Source organism: Panicum virgatum, chromosome 5K (genome assembly GCF_016808335.1).
Source record: "Panicum virgatum strain AP13 chromosome 5K, P.virgatum_v5, whole genome shotgun sequence".
Taxonomy (NCBI): domain Eukaryota; kingdom Viridiplantae; phylum Streptophyta; class Magnoliopsida; order Poales; family Poaceae; genus Panicum; species Panicum virgatum.
In genome coordinates this window covers 8,909,732-8,929,636 of record NC_053140.1, presented here as the reverse complement: position 1 = coordinate 8,929,636, position 19,905 = coordinate 8,909,732, and the positions used below count along the sequence as shown (strand labels likewise).

The 19,905-nt window shown below is 46.4% G+C and overlaps 1 protein-coding gene across 2 annotated transcripts; it reads left to right on the top strand.

Annotated features, from left to right (window-relative positions):
• The first annotated feature begins 5,749 nt into the window (after positions 1–5,749).
• On the top strand, positions 5,750–12,518 carry LOC120706138 (multicopper oxidase LPR1 homolog 1-like). Of its 2 annotated transcripts, XM_039990711.1 has the most exons (5): positions 5,751–5,843; positions 7,938–10,264; positions 10,395–10,675; positions 10,775–12,238; positions 12,311–12,518. In XM_039990711.1, exons 3-5 carry the CDS (start codon positions 10,433–10,435, stop codon positions 12,362–12,364), a joined length of 1,761 nt encoding a protein of 586 aa, XP_039846645.1. In that variant the 5' UTR covers positions 5,751–5,843; positions 7,938–10,264; positions 10,395–10,432; the 3' UTR covers positions 12,365–12,518. The 2 variants fall into 2 exon arrangements, with proteins under 2 accessions (XP_039846646.1, XP_039846645.1); XM_039990712.1 differs by lacking the exon at positions 7,938–10,264 and having other exon boundaries at positions 5,750–5,843.
• Positions 12,519–19,905: the final 7,387 nt, after the last annotated feature.

Here is a 19,905-nt window from a genome sequence, read left to right as displayed (position 1 = left end):
GAGTACCCAGACGGGACCTTGATACTGTTCAAGCAATCGAACATACTTTCCTTCTCCTCTTTGCTCAGATTATAGCTGGCAGGTTTTAAATAGTGGCGTCCTTTGTCTCTCTTCTCGGGTTGCAAGCCTTGTCGTCCAGCTAGCTGCTGCATGTCGCGCCTTGCTTCCAATGTGTCTTTTGACTTACCATACACTCCCAAGAAGCCTAATACGTTCACGCAAAGATTTTTCGACAGATGCATCACATCAATTGCGTTGCGAACCTGTAAGACTTGCCAATAAGGTAGGTTCCACAATATAGACTTTTTCTTCCACATTGGAACATGTCCCTGGTCATCCTTGGGAACAGGTTGGCTACCGGGACCCTTTCCAAATACTACCTTCACATCCTTGATCATCGAGAGCACACGCTTTCCGTTACGGAACAGAGGCTTAGGACGAGTTTCCGGCTCTCCTTTGAAATGCTTCCCTTCGGTTCTTAAGGGGTGATCGGTAGGAAGGAATCGGCGATGGCCCATGTACACGCACTTCTTACAGTGTTTCAAATAAATGCTATCGGTTTCATCATAACAGTGGGTGCAGGCCATGTATCCCATGTTCGACTGTCCCGAAAGTTTTGCAAGCGCAGGCCAATCATTGATGCATACAAAAAGTAAAGCTCGGAGGTTGAAGGACTCCTGTTTATACTCATCCCACACACGTACACCTTCTTCTTTCCAGAGCAGTAAGAGATCATCCATCAAGGGTTGCAGGAACACATCAATATCGTTGCCAGGTTCTTTTGGCCCTTCTATAAGCACCGGCATCATGATGAGCTTATGCTTCAGGCACAACCAAGGAGGAAGGTTGAACATACATAGGGTCACGGGCCATGTACTATGAGCGCTGCCAAACTCACCGTACGGATTCATTCCATCCGCACTTAGAGCAAATCTTATATTCCTTGGGTCGTTGTCAAATTGAGGATACTCTCGGTTCAGGTTTCTCCACTGGGACCCATCTGCTGGGTGTCTGATCATGTGATCCTCCTTACGGTCTTCTTTGTGCCACCGCATCAACTTGGCGTTATCCTTGTTTTTGAAAAAGCGCTTCAGACGTGGTATTATAGGGAAGTACCACACCAACTTTGCGGGAACTCTCTTCTTTACCGGCTGCCCATCAACATCACCTGGATCATCTCGCCTGATCTTATACCGCAATGCGCTGCAAACAGGACAAGCTTCCAAGTTCTCGTATTCGCCGCGATACAGGATGCAGTCGTTAGGACATGCGTGAATCTTCTGCACGTCCAATCCAAGAGGGCAAACCATCTTTTTAGCTTCGTATGTTGTTGATGGTAGTTCATTACCCTCAGGAAGCATGTTCTTTACAATCTTTAATAGCTCACCAAATCCCTTATCGGTTACACCATTAGTTGCCTTCCATTTCAGCATCTCCAGCGTGGTACCCAACTTCTTTTGCTCCGGTTTGCAATTAGGGAACAACGGCCTTTTGTGATCCTCCAACATCTTCTCGAACTTTAATGCCTCCTTCACAGTCTCACTGTCTTTCTGTGCATCAAGCAATGCCTGACCTAGCTCGTCAGGTGGCTCCTCTTGTGCAACATTTGCTTCACCCTCGTCCATTGGTTCATCTTGAAAGCCACCTGCTTCATGAACCCATGCCCAATCTGGAAGATTGTTATCACCATCGTCATCTTCTTCATTATCTTCCATCATAACTCCAACTTCGCCGTGCTTAGTCCAAAGGCTATAGTTACTCATGAAACCATTCAAGGCCAGGTGATTCCATAGAGTATCTCTTTTTCGGAATTCCTTTTTATTTTCGCAAACACTGCATGGACAACACATTAAACCCTTTGGCGACCTATTTGCCATTGCCGCCTTGAGAAAAGAATCTAAACCCTGAATCCACGCCGAGGTGCTCCGGCTTCCGTGCATCCATTGCCGGTCCATCTGTACAAATTAAAAAAAATCATGCTCATTATCCCTAAAAACAGGTTACTATGATGTAATTCAAAAAAATGTAAATGTGTCATAGACCACCTATCTAGTAAATTTAAACTAAATAGCAAAATAAATTGGCACAATAACATATACACATGTCACCATGAAATAATTCAAAAAAACTCATTCTAAATGTGTGATAGTCAAACTATATAGTAATCATTCTCTAAAAAGCAACAAATCAATTCTACCTTGCTCAATTTAATGAACAAATTAATAAATCATGCTCATTTTTCCTCATCCTTAAAATACTTAAAATTTTGCATAATAACATATACACATGTCCCCGTGAAATAATTCAAAAAAATTACTCTAAATGTGTCATAGTCAAACTATCTAGAAAACCTTCTCTAAAAAGTAACAAATCGATTCTATTTTACTCAAATTAATGAATAAATTGGAAAATTATGCTCATTTTTTCCTCAACCTTAAAATCACTATTTTCTTTATCTAGAAAGCATGAAACAAAGAATAAACACCGTGAAAGAAGAGTGGAAGAAGCTACTAACCTTTGGTGCACTTGGATGGGTGAAATCCTCACAAATTTGGGGGGAAATGGGCAGCACCTCCCCTCTAACACGCCATGAGAGAGAGGAGGAGCTCGGCCAAATGAAATGGTCGGGCTGGGGAAGAAGGAGTGCCTGGCTTATACGGGGCAAGTTAGTGCCGGTTGGTGGCTTTAGCCGGCACTAAGTGTGGACGTTTAGTGCCGGCTAGAACTAACAGCCGGTACTAACATGCAATTGACCAAGTTAGTGCCGGCTAGCATTCCCAGCCGGCACTAACGTGTCTTTTGACCGTTGTGGCAAACGGGCTGACCGTTGGGGGATGGCACGTTAGTGCCGGCTGGAGTTTCTAGCCGGCACTAACGTGCCCGCTTTGTACGGTTCATGCACGTTAGTGCCGGCTTCTATTTGACCGGCACTAACGTGCTGGTACCAATGTACCATTCTCCAACAGTGTCCAAAATGGCCGGGTGAAGGCATATATATAGCCCACAAATTTGAAGTAGCCGTTTATAACCGTTTGGGCTTTTCTGCGTAAAGCGTCGGTTTAACCGGTGAGGGACCGTCTGTTCAACCGGTCACACACGGCTTGCAACTAGCCGTTGGCCTTCCTGGCTCGCTTTGCTACTGACGTGGATGCACCGACGCATTGCACCGACAGGTGTCGGTTTAACTGTGCTGAACACTTGGTCATTTGTTATCCAACATGCTCTCTGGACAAGGCAATACATAGTCGAATGCACCAACAGTGAGCATTGACAAATTTAGTCTGTCAATTGACAGATTTAGTCTGTCAATAGCTATCATTGACCGATGCTCGGTTCAACCAGTCTTCAGGCCTTCTTCTCATGCTTCACGACATGCTCTCTGGACAATAGCAAGAGTGATGCACCGACGCTCACAATAGTCTGTCAAATGCATCTGTCAATACTTGTCCAAATTGTATATCAAACCAAATTGATTCGTAGATCTTACAATTTTCTTCCGAACAGCAAGGGAGTCCTAATTTCTGATAAAACCTCCCTCCCCTAATTTTCGAGATCACTATGATTTGATTGCAATTTTATATGCAGCAATGAAGGATTCTTGCCTCTAAAATACTACATGACACATTTCAATAGTTGCCTGCAGTCCTAAATGTGTAGATCCATGATCTAGGAAACACAAACACGAGAAACGTGTGATATGTAACTACAATGTACTGTAATATTGAAAAAAAATCAACAGCATTAGCTTGGTTTACTGAGATAGTGCACCATTGATAATGGCAAATTGTCAGGATGGTATTGCTAGTTTGCAAAAAATAGCTAACTATATATAGCCGTACCTATATAAAGAACTGTTCTTTTCAATTAATCTAGTTATTGGCATTTTTATGTGATACATATACTCTTTCTGCATTGTCAATAGTCCCGTATTCCCCATGGAAGGTGTTAAACCGCGGAATTCTGACTTTATTCTTTGTTATCTTAACTGCAACCAATGGAGAAAGTGGAGACAGATATACGGTTCTAGAGAAACAAGGCATGACACTGCTTAACTGGATCTGAAGCTGCCATGTGATTTGGTTACAGAAATGCAGATAGTGGATATAGGAAGGCTTACAAGCAGTATAAATTTTCTGTTTCCAGTTAGTGCAATTGTTTATGTGCTTTTATGGTTGTATTATGGTGCGGGAGTCAGAACTACTTGCAGAGCTTGTGAAGTTTCCGTTACTGCAGTATTCAGAGTGCTGTAGGCTTTGTCGAAACATCACAAAACCATTTGCACCGTTGAAATTGATGTATCTTTTCTAAGGTTGGGGGTTATGCATTCCACCCCACATAGGTTGGGGGTGATATAGACTTTTTTTCAAGCGCAAAACAAGTCTCTTGCTGAACGGACACGAGAAATGCTCAAAAGTATGATTCCATGATTACTGCATTACAAAATCTAGTGCAGGTTTTACTCGACTAAATCCAAGTGAGAAGATTGCTTCAGGTTCAGGAGCCGTGTTTGGACGAGGAGTAATTTTTTTTTATCGTTTGGTTGAGACATTTTAGGTTTCATGCTTGAGGTAGAGATGTTCGCCTTGTGACTTGGCGAAGAATTGAATCAATCGTGCTCAGTCGATATGTGTTGGACTATCGTGTGATCTTGGTTCACAAGAAATGCTGCCTGGGGGAGGCTAGATTTTTTTTTTTTTGATCGTGGGGGAGGCTAGATCAGCTTCGTGTTAATTCAGCACGTAATGCTTTTCTGTTTCTTTTTGGGGACGCTGACCCTAAATGGAAAATCGTGTTATTGTCAATCCCAGCTGAAGAGGAGAGGATTATTGGACTGAAGTGCAGAATTCAAGTGGATGAGTTCGGTGAATGAATCGAATAATAATACAGAGAGAATTCATCCCAGCCGGCGGCACGTACGAAGATTTCTCACACAAGCAAAGCAACATCGTGCCACACGCTTTCACGACAAGGGTTACGGTACCCACGCCACGCAGAGCCGGCCCCTCCATCAACCCATTGATTTGACCGACCGGGCCCCTGATCGATGCCGTCGCCGCGCGCTCGAGCACGCACATGGCATGGCGCTCAACGAAGCACGCAGCTGCTAATTGCTGCTTCCATTAGTTAGCTAATTACATAGCTCACTCGTCACCAGTCCCGTTCTAAATTATAAGTCGTTTGATTTTTTTTTTACTTCTAAGTTTGATCACTCGACTTACTCAAAAAAATTTATACAAGCATAGTTAAACTTAAGTTATTTTTGAAAAATTTATATTGATAAAGCAAGCCACAACAAAGGAAGTGATATTTTGCATATATATTTTAATAGGACGAGTGGTCAAATTTAAAATTAAAAAAAATCAAACAAGCTATAATTTGGAACGGAGGAAGTAACCATAAAAGACATCTTCTGATTAAATCAAACAATATATATAGTATCTCTTTTTTGCTTGAGGAAGGAGCGACCGAGAGATGACCCGTTCACCTAGCTAATGGCACGTGAATCCTGATTGCTAGGAATCATCATCGTTTCTTCATTTCTTTTTCCCCTGTCTCAGTCTCAAGCAAAGCTGCTAGCAGGCTGCTACTGCTAGGCAATGAGTCTACGTGACATGCAAGTACACACCAGCAGCTGAGGTTGCCGGACCTGCCACGCAATCCGGCACACTTGCTTGCTGGTGCCTGGCATCCTCATGCATGGTTGCCCCTGCTATTTATAAGATGATTGCTGCAGGCCGATCAGCCAAACCAACTTATTACTCAGGCTGCTTCTAGCTTCTAGCTACCTCTGCGGATCGGACAAGCATACCCCTATCATCGATCTATCAAACATCTAACCACCGGTTTGTTCCTATACCCACTCATCTACCCCGTTCTAAATTATATATAGATCATTTTGGCAAATCTAAATATATAGATTTTGCTATGTACCTAGACGTAATTGTATATTTAAGTGCATAGTAAAATCTATTTTTTTTTAAAAAACAGATATAGAAAAATCTATGTATCTATATTTGCCAAAAAGGACCTGCAATTTGGAAGGGAGTACTTACAATTGTATTTGCAGTTTTAATTTCATTTCCTCACATAGATGATGAGTGCATCATGCATGATCTTCCATATTTTGTAGTAGCCACGTCTGCGCATGCATTGTACCTTTTTCTGGCGAATAATGATCGGTGCATTATACATCGTACATGGTCATCTATGTGATGCCATGGTGCGTTAATTATCGAACTGAAAAGATTGGCCGGCGTTTGATTGATATGATGATCGGTGTGTGCGCGTAGGTAGTAGTGCCCCTGATTAGATTGTCGTTGTTGGTTCTTGCTAATCTGTTTGCTTTCCAGAGCACATCAGGGTGCTGTGTTCCAATCAAGATGGAATTATAATATATATAGTTTGGTTGTTAAGTACGACACCATTGATTGATCAATCGGGCTAACTAGTGCGAGCTCAAGCTTGTTACCAGCTATTATAAAGGGAGGACCTATTCTCCGATTGGTGCCTGATCAGCCAATGCGATGTGGGCCGTCCGATCGCCGTCCCATGGCCTTCAGCTTCTCCGTCTCCAGTAGTGCATTTTTCTAGTTCAATTCGAGGATCAACGATATGCATTGTGAGAATTCCAGGTCCACGTGGTGTAAATAGGTACGGCGTGAGTTCGAGGACGTTCTTCTCCAGTAAATTTCCTCAAATCTCCTAGCAGGCTTGCATTTCGCAAAAAAAAAAACTCCTAGTAGGCTTGCAAAATAGTCAACGATATTGTGTTGTAATATGAGTAGAGATATGCATGTCTTATTAATTACTAGAAAAGCTCGGGCGCGTCGTTGCCGCGCCAGCTTGGGTTGGTCCAATGGAGTTATGCAGTTGTTTCAGTGTAGCAATTTGGCTGGCATAATCGTTGAGAAGCTTTAGAACATGCCTTATAAACAAAACTATTAATAGCCTTTTTAATGAAATGATGTTGTAAAACATTTTATCCAAATCCTAGCCATAGTGAAGAAGACCCTCTTATTTGAGCCGTGCATTGGGTTTAGCATGTTTTGGATTAATCACCAAGTCATAGTTAAGGAGAAATGTAAATTATATTAGTACTTGGCAATATGCGGTTCTTGATAAACAATTTTGGAGAAGACCATGACTTTTTAATATTTTCCATTGGGCACAGGACAAATTCCCACCAACATTGTGTTCTTATATTGCACAACAGCACAACAATCCACTCGCTCTTGCCAGAATTTGGTACTCCTGTAAATGATGTGAACTCCCCATGCACAACCTGGAAAGGGGGATAGTGCAAAGGGGATACAAATAGGACAATGTGACACCTGATGATGAATGACAAACTGTAATACAACCCCCATATGCTCCATGGCTGTATAGGACATATATTCAGTGCTCCCTAAAAATGCAAGTCATATTGTTCAAGTGATAGTTATGGTTCACAGATAAAGGGATGATGGACTTCTCTTTGTTGAAGTTAGATAGATAATAAATTGAACATCTCTAGGGTCAATAAAGTAAACATGCTGCCAAATTCAACTTTAGCTAGCAGAGGAACTTCTGTGATGAAATAAACAAATAAATTTGTATCCTTAAAATAAAGAAGGAAGCCAACTTCTGATTAAGAGCCAACCTTCTACTTAAAGAATAAGGAATAATGAATTGCAACTTTTGCTTAGGAACTAACCTTGTAAAGATCTATAAATGTAGGAAGTGGTGCAGTTCGCATAGGTTCTCTTTGATACTTAACTGCAATAACTTAAGGACATAGAGGTTATTCAAGTTTGTGAAGGAATGTAAAATGGTAATAAAAGGACTGAAGCAAAATGTCTTGTAGATAATTTTATTATATTCTTATGTAGTAGTAGATGCATTCCTTCTAAACTCAGTATTCAGAAGTCTGATATTGTACTAATATTGTGAAAAAATAGGATAACGGGAACAGGAGAGGTGGAGGAATTAAACCTAAAAGAGATGTGCATAAGTCTGACAGAGCTTCTCAGCAGCCCTCGCCCCCTCCAGATCCAAGACAAAGGAAGAAATTAGAAATTGAAGTGGAAAATGATCTATGGTTGAGATACTGAGTTGATAATCCTATATCTTGTTGTCAAGCCCAATTTGTCCTGTGTTTATAATTTTATATTAAGATGTTGAGTTGTTTATTTATCTATTCTTCAAAAGGTATTCCATGGACATATCAATGAGTTCTTTATAAGGTTTAGTGCCAACGTGGGGGAAAAGTCCTTTCAGTTTCTACATTTTTTGCCATTCTTCTAAAACTATAAACCGATAGTCAAATGTCATATTTCTAGCATTCTTCTCATTGAAAACATAATTTGTTAATTGGTGTCTAGATGACCTCAACGGTGCTGGACTTAAATTTGCAGAAAAGATGTTCAGTATCTAATTAAACAACATATTCAGAGAAATTCTAAAAAGGTAAGATCAAAACTATGAATTGGTGCAGAACATGAATCTCAAATGCATTGCCGATACTAAAATCAATATCACTCAATCTTAAATAGCATTGCAAACTCCTTAAATAGCATTGCAAACTCAACGGAAGCTCACTCCCAACCATTTTGTCGAGCATTAGGTAAGCAGCATTGTCGCAAGGCGAGCAGCGTACAAGGAATAGGAACGTACAACTTGGGAAATCAGGTGTGCGCCTAGAAATCATCGGGGGTGGAGAAGTACGTATGCACAACTGAACTGAATGGCACGAATTCCTCCAAAACAGGAATTGGAATCCCAGAATCTTAGTCATTTGATTCAATCGGAGACAAAATTAGGGAGGATGTGAGAGGAAGGCACTTTACTCTGAGAGAGGCTGAACGAGTAGGTGAGCACGCGGCGGAGGTTGCTGGGAAGCTGTTGCACGGCCTTCGTCTTGAAGAATTCGCGTCGGCACCCTGCATTCCCACAATCCAACCTGGAACAGCATCACGAAGGGGCGGCCGCCTTGCTGCTCCGAGCTTCACCATCACCAGAGCATTGCGAGGGAGGAGGATGCGAACGGGCCGAGGTGGCTCAGGAAGACGATGCGTCGGATCTGCCTGGTGCGCGAGAACGTCAACTACTTCCATGGCCGACTGGCGGAGGGGAGCCGGGACAGCACGACCGGCTCAAGCAGTGGTGGCGCAAGGGCGACGCAGACGACGGGAGCGGTGGAACGGAGCAGAGATGGTGCGGCCGACTCGAGCGCCGGAGCCCGGTGGGCACGACGGAGGCTAGCGGCCAACGGATGGAGAGAGGCGCGCTAGGCAGAGGTGGCCCGGGCTCCAGATCATTCGCGAGCGCCCGATTCGGCTTAACGGGCGCGAGACCCGCGAGGATCCCGATCAGATGGTTCATGTCGCTGGATAGCTTGATCCGACGGCTAGAGAGTTAGCGGGTGACGTGGCTTTATCGGGTGCCCGCTTCTGTTGTGGAAATCATATATAGAGATTGTGGGTCATTGGGTGAGACAAAAACTTGATAATCTAAAATGGCATCCCGCAATAATAATAATTTAGGAGGAAAAGTATCTAGACTGATAATACCACCGTAATTTATTAGCTGACTTAGAAAATATCATTGGACACCCATTTGCATGCATCGGAAAAATTTGTATCTTAGCCATGAAGATTTATTAGGTCGGTCCAGCTTTATTTCTCCCCGAGTAGGTAGAAGGAGTATCAAGCTTTTCTAAAAAAAAATGTGTAAGCCAGCTGCCATCGGCGTATTCATCGATGGTCAAAAGATTTGATGCGATGTGCAGATGTCTCCTGTGCTTTCACCTAGTTTCCCCCAACTTTACTAGGGAGTGTGATGTCAGCCTGTCACCAAAATTTAGATTGTTGAGGTTGTTTTAGGTGTATCGACGCCAAACCTTGTGGTAATGTGGTGTGCGTGTGCGTACTTGTTTGTTCGCCCTTGTTTATCTGCTTTCCAGAGTAAGCCATTTCAACCAATACTAGAAATAATGCTTGCTCCATTAGATGTCTTCATCCATGCACGGCTCAATTAACAAGTTCTTCTGCCCATAACACTAGCTGTGTACTGCTTGCTTGTGAGTGCGTGCGAACATCAATTTGTTGCATGCAAGCAACACCCAACTACCACTAACTACTTAGTCAGCTAGCGTAGTGGCAGCTCCACATCATCAGACATTTGGAGTAGGAGGCCACGATCCTGATCTGCAAATTTGGTTGCGCACGCGTGCATGCTCGCCAACATGTACGAGATCGCCGCTAGGCGCTAGTGCTCATCTCAAAAGGTTTTCCATTTCCCCGACCACCGATCGGCGCACTAATCATCCTTCAATCCCTATGCAGTTGTGCGTCTTCCATTTGGACGGCATCCTGATGCTATATTAGTGTGCTCCTGTCTCGGCTCCCTGCATGCAGATCGAGGCAGCAAGCAACAGCTAGCCAGGCCGGCCGAAATGGTCCCCGTCAGAGCAGAGGCGGTCGCCGCCGCTCTTCTCCTCCTCGTCGCCGCCGCCGGCGTTGCCGCGGGGTTCAGGACTGGGCCGCCGGTGTCGAAGGATACCCTCGAGAAGGTGGCCGCCTCGCTGGAAATGTACGTCGACGAGCTCCCTCAGATGCCCAAGGTCCTCGGCTACTCGCTCAAGTACGGCCGCCCCGAACCGACGCACCTCACCATCGGGATGTACGAGAAGAAATGGGTACGTGCGCTTCATTTCCTCGATCAAACATGCTTCGTCTCTCCGATCTCCGGCGTGATGCTCCACACTCGATCTTCGTGTGTATACGCATGATCGCAGAAATTCCACCGGGACCTGCCGGCGACCACCGTGTTCGCGTTCGGCACGTCGGCGGCGACCGCCACCTTCCCGGGCCCCACCATCGAGGCCCTGCAGGGGGTCCCGCTGCAGGTGACGTGGGAGAACCACCTCCCCGACCGCCACATCCTGCCGTGGGACCCCACGGTCCCCACCGCCATCCCCCGCGCCGGCGGCGTGCCCACCGTCGTCCACCTCCACGGCGGCGTCCACCCGCCGCGGTCCGACGGCCACGCCAACGCCTGGTTCACCGCGGGGTTCCGCGAGAGGGGCCCCACTTGGTCGACGCCCACGTACGCGTACCCAAACGCGCAGTCCCCCGGCGTGCTCTGGTACCACGACCACGCGCTCGGCCTCACCCGCGCCAACCTCCTCGCCGGCCTCCTCGGCGCCTACGTCATCCGCAACCCCGCCGCGGAGGCGCCGCTCGGGCTCCCCTGCGGCGACGCCTTCGACCGCGTGCTCGTGCTCGCCGACCGCAGCTTCCTCGCCGACGGCTCCATCTACATGAACTGCACCGGCGTCGACCCCCGCGCCCACCCGCAGTGGCAGCCCGAGTACTTCGGCGAGGCCGTCGCCGTCAACGGCAAGGCGTGGCCGCTCCTCGCCGTCGCGCGCCGCCGCTACCGCTTCCGCATCATCAACGCCAGCAACGCGCGCTACTTCAACCTCTCGCTGTCCAATGGCCTCCCGTTCCACGTCGTCGGCTCCGACGCCAGCTACCTGCCGCGGCCGGCCTCCGTGACGCACCTCCTCGTCGCCGTGGCCGAGGCCTTCGACGTCGTCGTCGACTTCTCCGAGTCCGCGACCCCGGAGGCGGAGCTCGTCAACACGGCGCCGTACCCGTACCCCGACGGCGACGCGCCGAGCCGCCTCACCGGCAAGGTGATGAAGTTCGCTGTCGAGCCCGCGGCGGTGCTGGACGACCGCTCCAGGGTGCCGGCGCGGCTGCCGGAGTACGTCGAGGTCGCCGAGGAAGAGGCGGCGGCGCAGAGGCGGTACATCGTGCTGTACGAGTACGAGGACGCGGCGACGGGGAGCCCGACGCACCTGTACATCAACGGGAAGCGGCTGGAGGACCCGGCGACGGAGACGCCGCGGGCCGGCACGACGGAGGTGTGGGAGGTGATCAACCTGACGCAGGACAACCACCCGCTGCACCTCCACCTGGCGACGCTCCAGGCCGTGCGCGCGCGGGGGCTCGTCGGGCTGGAGGAGTTCAGGCGGTGCATGGAGAGGCTCAACGATGCGACCAGGTGCGACGTGGGGCGGCACGCCGTGGGGGAGGAGGCGGCGGTGCCGGAGCACGAGCGGACGTGGAAGAACGTGGTGAAGATCGCGCCGGGGTTCATGACGACGGTGGTGGTCAAGTTCCTGATGGTCGAGACCGGCAGGACGTACCCGTTCGACGCCACGGCCGAGCCAGGATACGTCTACCACTGCCACGTGCGTGCCGTAGTTTGATTATTTGTTAGCTGTTGATTGTGAGGTGCTTGATTGTTTGGTTTTTGTCTGCAGATTTTGGACCATGAGGACAACGCCATGATTCGGCCGCTGAAACTGATCAAATGATATGTTTCCTCCACTACTACTTGGGCAAAGAACTTTTACAGGCGATCGATAGCTCATTAAGCTAGAAAAAAAATTGTGGTAAGCCAAACAAGGCTTAAACCATCAAGTGTAAATTGGTTCCGTCACCAATGAAAGAACAGATTACAAGCCAATAGTTCCCTCTACAGATATGTATGTACAATATATATATATATATATATATATATATATATATAACATATATTTTATAGAAATACCAACAAACATTGTTGTTTATGCATCTATTGTCGTATATATTGCCTAAATAAAAATAAAGGGTGGTTACATGACCAATCACATTTGGATTTTTTTTAGATTACACGGTACAACTCAGACACTCACAATGCACGCACACATCTCTAGGAACACACATACGCAAATCTTACCTCTATGAGCATCTTCGAAGTCTGAGCCAGGAACATCACCACATGCACTTCGCTGTCGACAGAAACGTCACCTGCCACTGAAAGCACAACGCCGTAAAATCCTATAACATTCACATGAACCCATTTGCCGCTCTGTTCGGCTGGCTGTAGCTGGTGGCTGGTGCTGATTTGTTGTGAGAGAAAAGTATTATTGGTTAGCTGGTGCTGATTTGATGTGAGAGAAAAGCACTGTTACTGGTTGCCAGTAGAATAGAGTGACATGTGTTATGAATCTTATTTTAGCATACGAACAAACCCTAATGCTGTACACAAAAAAATGCTGCTACGATTTTCTAGCGCATCGCTTATAAATACAAGAGTTTCCCTCATGTGCTTACTTATATTCAAAGATATTTTGTTTCAAAATCATTCATATGATTTTAGTTACCTTCTAAATCATAATTTGTATTATTCAAAAAAAATCATAATTTGTACCCTGGGTGATTCAAGCGCATAGCTTTTAAATTAAATATGGCATGTATCAACTACTAACCAAATAGTTTGTGGGATGGCTGAGATCAAAAGTAGCTTTTTGAGTTTTTGTATATAAAAAAATCGCCGCGCCTTTACGGCAGAGATTATGACAATCAGCTAGCCTTTTCAGTTGGAAATTTGCTCTCCTCGAGAAACCGACTGGTTGGTAAACCGAATATTTCGTGTGTGCTTGTTCACATGCTTTTAATTTGCCTATGCAATTGACCCAAAAAGGGAAAGACGGTGTGCAAAATGCCTAGCTATGGAAAGAATAAGGTGTGCGTGCTTGCCGAAAATACTAAATCATGCATAGTATGTGTTTTTTAGTTGAGTTCATGGGTTTGTACAATATGTAACGGTTGAACGTGCTACAGTACGAGAAAGAGAAGAATCATATATCTCGCATGGCACGAAAGTAAAGGAAGTGTGGTAAAAAATATATCTAGCATGGCACGAAAGTAAAGGAGGTGTGGTAAAAAAAATCTAAGAGAAAACTTACAGTAGTACAATACTAGAGATGAAGCCGAGATATTTTCAGTGAAAAGGTCCCTGCTTTGTCTACTTTGCTCAAGAACTTGGTTTGGTTTCCATGACCCACTGATTTTCCAATACCAGATTACTAGCATCTGCCCTTGAAGCCTGTTTTCAGGGCGGCATTACACGGTGGCAGCTACGTTTACATGGCAATCCAATTAACCCTTTTGCGCCACACCATGCATGCATGGCTGTCCACGACTAAGTCCAAATCTACGCAATCATCTTGATTTGGACATAGAAAAAAAATCAAAAATGATTAACTAAATCAGCGATAAAAAAAATGAAAGGAAACTGGTATAAATTTGGCAGGAAGAGGTCCATCTATCTTCCAATGTGAACACAGAGTGAGGGACCGAAGCCGACGACCAGAGGGGGGGTGAATGTGAGCCAATCAAAATTTCTTCCGAAATTCAAATCGTCGGCCTGTATCCCGAAAATCGCCCAAACCCTCAAGCGTTCTTACCAAAGTTTGGAGTAGCTATGGAAAAGCTAAACCAACACAAAAGGCCTCGAACGAGCGAGCGAAACCACGAAGCAAATCAGAAGCGAGTTGGAAAAATAGCAGATCTCTGTCTGCCTGGACCGGTCTGACCGGTGCAACAGACCGGTCTGACCGGTCTGACCGGTGCAACAGACCGGTCTGACCGGTCGGGGCCTGAACACGGCTAGACCGGTCTGACCGGTCTCGCTGTCCGGTCGGCACCCAGAAAAACTCGTGAATAAGTCTTCAAACCACGAATCTCGAGCAAATCACGTCCAAATTTGATGAAACTTGGAGGAAAGCTTCGTACCTACCCCGTGAACATATCCACAAGGGATCTCACCCTAAAGATCTTCATAGCAAGAGAATTTCGGGATGAGATCAAAAGGGGTGGGGTTTTCTCAAGACCTCAAGAAATCCAAATTCGAAAGAGCTCGTGATTCCAGAGGGTTTGGGATAGAACTAGAAGCACGGGAATCACAACAAAGAGCTCGTAGAATCCTCGCAATCTTGTGCACCAAAAACGAAATCAAAATCCATCACACAAGGGCACAAAAACGAGGGGATTGGATTGATTCAAAAAAACCCAGAGGGCACGAGGAGGATAGGGCCTCCTTTCCCAATCAAATCCAACACAAAGTCTCACAAATCTATGGACTAATTCTACTCTAAAGGGAAGAACGGGGGGGAGAGACACAGGGGTGGCGGCCTGGGAGAAAGAGCAATTCACGGACGAGTTACAAAAGCCACACGACCTAATACAAGTGAAGGGGTATTTATACCCGCGGAGACCGGTCAGACCGGTTGGTCTGCAGTATCCCCCTGTACACGATCCCATCTGACGACTGAGGTTCTTTCTTCGAAACGAAATCTTCTCCATGATGCCGCCATCTTGATGAAGATCTGGTCCGCGGTTTTGGAGGGTCCGCGAAACCCGGGTAGGTGGCCGGTTTTGAGAAAACCGCCAAAACCTCATGCGCGGGAAGATTCCCGCCTCCACGCCGTGGCCCTAGACGCCGTTCCCACCTCGGCCTTCTGACGGCCCTAGACACCGCCCGACGCCCGTCACCTCCTCGCCCGCAGAGAGGCCCTAGACGCCGTCGCCTCCGCCAGTCCCGAGACCGACGCCCGTGCCTCCACGACTTGGCGTCTTCAACCGCCGTATGCCTCCTTGGTTTTGTGGCGAAAACCAAGAAACCCGCCTTCAGTCGCCGCTTGCGCCCTCGATCCAGGAATGGACGCCACAGCTGCCGCCCGGCCCGAGCTCCTCCACGGCAACTCTCCGTCGACACTCGACGCCCGTGTACCTGCAATCCAAAGACCAAGCGCACGATCACACCGCACGGTTGACAATTCACTCATCACAGGCAGGATAGAGTACTCTCGTTCCTCAATCTCCCCCTAGATGAGTGCATTGTCAACACACCACCTGAAAGCAAAGAAGTGATAAAAATAGAAGCAAGAAAGTGAAGAACTCAAGCAAGTGTCACAAAGCTCAGAAAAGCAGAAACATTCACTTACTCAAGCAAAGATCGATCCCCTAAGACAAGAGTAACGGCTCGACGCAATCGATCAAAAACCAAAACATGACTCCTCAAATACAGAGGTAACGCTCGACGCAGTCATGCAAGAAGCAGAGGGAAAACGAGGAAACCAGGAGGCAAAAGCAGAAACTCCCCAAGCAAAGTGTTTCCCTCTCTCTCACAAGTGCAATTCTCCCAAATAGATGCACTCACAAAGCCCTGTGCACAACAAGTTTTTCAAAAATCAAACAAGTCTCCCCCTTGTTCGATCACTTCTCCCAAAAATCTCCCCCTTGTTGTCACATGCACACATTAAGCCTAAAAAGACATAAAGCTCCCCCTGAAGCTGAGACTCCCCCTGAACAGATGCTATGCAATGAATGCAATGCAGGAGGTGTAAGTGAAAGCATTCAGGGATACAAAGATATGAGCGACATCTAGTCACAAGCACGTGTGCATCCATAAACAAGACATGCATCTAGCTCAACAGTGTATATCAAATCAGTATAGAGCTAGGCAAGTTCAGTTCAGGAGAAATAAAAGCATCACCCATGATCTAGCACTAACAAGTAGGGAATGGAAAGCAGTGCTACTCATACTCATACAGGTGAGCCAAACCAGCCAAAGCATGTTGTACACATTTATTTTTCAACCAAATTTTTATCAAGCAATTCTGAATGCCAGGGGCTGAAAGCTTGTCATGCTTCACTTAGCAACGAGATCAAGCCTATGTCAAAGACAATCAGAAGCTTAAGGCACTCGTTTCAGTCATGCACAGCCTTGCCCGGGTTCTCACAAGTGCAAAGTGAGCCGTCCCGAAAGCTCGATCAGTGCGACAAGCAATTCCACCTGTATCTTTTCAATCCATTTCAAGAACAGTTCAGGCAATTTTATCAACTTTAAATCATTTCAAGTATGAATTGCTGAACGAAAAGCTACACTAGCATGAATAAGATAGCAAAGCATATCAACACGCCCTAACATGCTAGTAGCCAAGACAGGGTGATCATGTTTTCAGATTTTCAAATCAAAATAGCTTAACTCAGATGATGTCATATACACAATGGAGCAAGCTATACATGATCAAGTTTATCAACTCACACTAGCAGGCACTAGAAGATCATAGCAATGTATACAAGAATGCTAGTGCAAGTGAGACAATGCAAAATGGAAACATGTACAATGCATATGCACAATGCAACTACCAAACCTAGAAAACAAAGAGAAGCAAATAAAACCTACAAAGCTAACCAAAGAAAAGTCAGCGATCAAAAGGGGTAACAAACCCCAAGCTCCCCTCGCAAGCGAGCAAAGGTGTCCTGCTCAAGCGGTTTGGTGAGAATATCTGCGGTTTGCCTCTCTGAAGGGACATGGACCAAGTCTATGTGGCATCTATCATGGTTATCTCGCAGGAAATGGAACCTGATATCTATGTGTTTAGTTCTGGAGTGTAGGACAGGGTTCTTTGCAATGCTAATGGCTGACATGTTGTCTACAAAGATGGGAACCCTACCAAAACTCAATCCATAATCCTGCAAGGTTTGTTTCATCCAAAGGATCTGGGAGCAGCAGCTAGCAGCGGCAACGTACTCAGCTTCTGTGGAAGAAAGCGCTACGCTAGCCTGCTTGCGAGAGGACCAAGACACCAAAGATGTACCGAGAAATTGACAAGTGCCGGATGTCGACTTGAGATCCAACCGACACCCACCGAAATCGGCATCAGAAAAGCTCACCAAAACCAGAGAAGAATCCGCAGAGTACCAAAGACCAAATTCAGGGGTGAATTTCAGATACCTGAAGATGCATTTCACAACCTGCCTATGGGAGGTGCGCGGCGAAGCCTGATACCGTGCGCAGAGGCAGAGGCCGAACTGGATGTACGGTCACGTCGCCGTCAGGTACAGGAGAGAGCCGATCATGCTCATGTACTACTTCTGGTCCACCGCCTCGCCGTCCAAGTCCTCATCAAGCGCCGTAGATGTGCTGATCGGAGTCGGCTGAGGAGATAAGTCACTCATGTCGAACTTCCGCAGCAAGTCTCTAGTGTACTTGGCTTGATGGACAAAGGTACCCTGAGGAGTTTGCTTGATCTGCAGCCCAAGGAAGAACTGCAACTCACCCATCATGCTCATCTCGAACTCCCTGGACATCTGCTCAGAAAACTTGGAGACAAGAGCGTGAGAAGAGCCACCAAAGATAATATCATTCACGTATATCTGAACTAATAGAAAGTCATTGCCAGACCGCATGAGGAACAAAGTTTTATCCACACATCCCATTTTAAAGCCCTGAGCCAGCAAAAAGGTTTTCAATCTATCATACCAAGCTCTAGGTGGCTGTTTTAAACCGTAAAGAGCTTTTTGAAGTTTATAAACACGGTTTGGAAACTTGGGATTTTCGAAACCAGGGGGTTGTTTCACATAAACCTCTTCTTCGATAAAACCATTCAAGAAGGCAGATTTCACATCCATTTGGAAAACTTTAAAACCCTTGGAAGCAGCAAATGTAAGAAAGATTCAAATAGCTTCTAAACGAGCAACATGGGCAAAAGTCTCCTCAAAATCAATACCATCTTTTTGGCAAAACCCCTGGGCAACAAGACGAGCCTTGTTTCGAACAACCAAACCCTCCTCACCCTGCTTGTTTTTGAAAACCCACTTCGTTCCGATGGGATTACAAGCAGGTGGAGGCTCGACTAAAACCCAAACTTGGTTTCTTTCAAAATTTTCGAGTTCCTCATGCATGGCATTGACCCAATTAGAATCAGAAAGGGCGTGTCCAATATCTTTGGGCTCAAAAGAGGCAACAAATGCTGAATGCGCAAAGCCAGCGATACTTGTTACCTTGGACCTGGTGACTCGCTCGTTGAGATCACCTAGCATCTGTTGAGGTGGATGGCGACGCTGAATGTGTCGCAGTGCTTCCCGTGTCGAAGTCGCCTCCTCCTCAACCAAAGCTGGTGCCTCCTCAGATGCAGCTGGTGAAGCCTAAGTCACCTCCTCGATCAGCCCCCGTGAAGTAGACGTAGTCGGATCGGGGCCGTCATCATCGTCCGAGCTCGTGGCGGAGGCAACTGGGTCCACAGCACGCGTGGTAGCCTCAGCCTCGCCCTCCGCAGCTTCTTCCTCCTCATCTTCAAAGATGGAGCTGCCGAGCTCATCATCTCCTGCAACTTCAAAGACAGAAGAATTGCATGGTGCAGTCTCATCGAAAGTGACTTCACAAGTCTCTCTGACGATGTTAGTATCAATAATCAGCACACGGTAAGCTCTGGAGTGAGAAGCATAACCGAGAAAAATACCGTCAGACGAGCGAGACTCAGATTTATCAAGATTTCCATCTTTCAGCACAAAGCACCGGCAACCTAAAACTCTGAGATGATCAACACGGGGCTGGCGTCCAAACCGCAACTCATAAGAAGTCCTGTGCATGAAAGCACGCAAGAAAATGCGGTTGGACACGTAACAAGCGGTGTTAACCGCTTCAGCCCAGTATTTGCGAGGAGTCCTATGCTCATCGAGCATCGTCCTCGCCATCTCAACCAGCGTCCGATTCTTCCGCTCTACAACTCCATTCTGCTGTGGAGTGTAGGGAGAAGAATACTGGTGTTTAATCCCTTGATCATTGCAAAAGGTGTCAAAACGAGCGTTTTTGAATTCGGTGCCATTATCATTGCGAATCGCTCGCATAGCCTGGGGTAACTCATTTTTCAACCTCAAGATCAAGTCTCGAACAAACTCGAAAGCCTCATCCTTGGTTCTCATGAAAAAGACCCAAGAATAGCGAGAAAAATCGTCCACGATCACAAGAACATACCACTTCCCACCAACAGACATCACCCTAGAAGGACCAACTGTGTCCATGTGTAGCAACTCTCCAGGGTGAGCGGTCATCACCTGATTAACAGGTGGATGTGAAGTAGCAATCATCTTCCCGTGGCGACACGGATGGCAAACAAGGTCATTTTCAAACTTCAATTTGGGCAATTCTCGGATTAGGCCAAGTGAGCTAAGTCTCGACAACAAATCGAAGCTCAAATGTCCAAGTCTCCTATGCCACTTTCACAAATCAGAAGAAGGACCA

Excerpts from the sequence above, each read along its gene's own strand:
- LOC120706138 (XM_039990712.1), top strand. The coding sequence starts at position 10,433 with ATGGTCCCCGTCAGAGCAGAGGCGGTCGCCGCCGCTCTTCTCCTCCTC. Across the intron at positions 10,676-10,774 it reads GGATGTACGAGAAGAAATGG|AAATTCCACCGGGACCTGCC; the intron begins GTACGTGCGCTT and ends GCATGATCGCAG. Across the intron at positions 12,239-12,310 it reads GATACGTCTACCACTGCCAC|ATTTTGGACCATGAGGACAA; the intron begins GTGCGTGCCGTA and ends TTTTGTCTGCAG.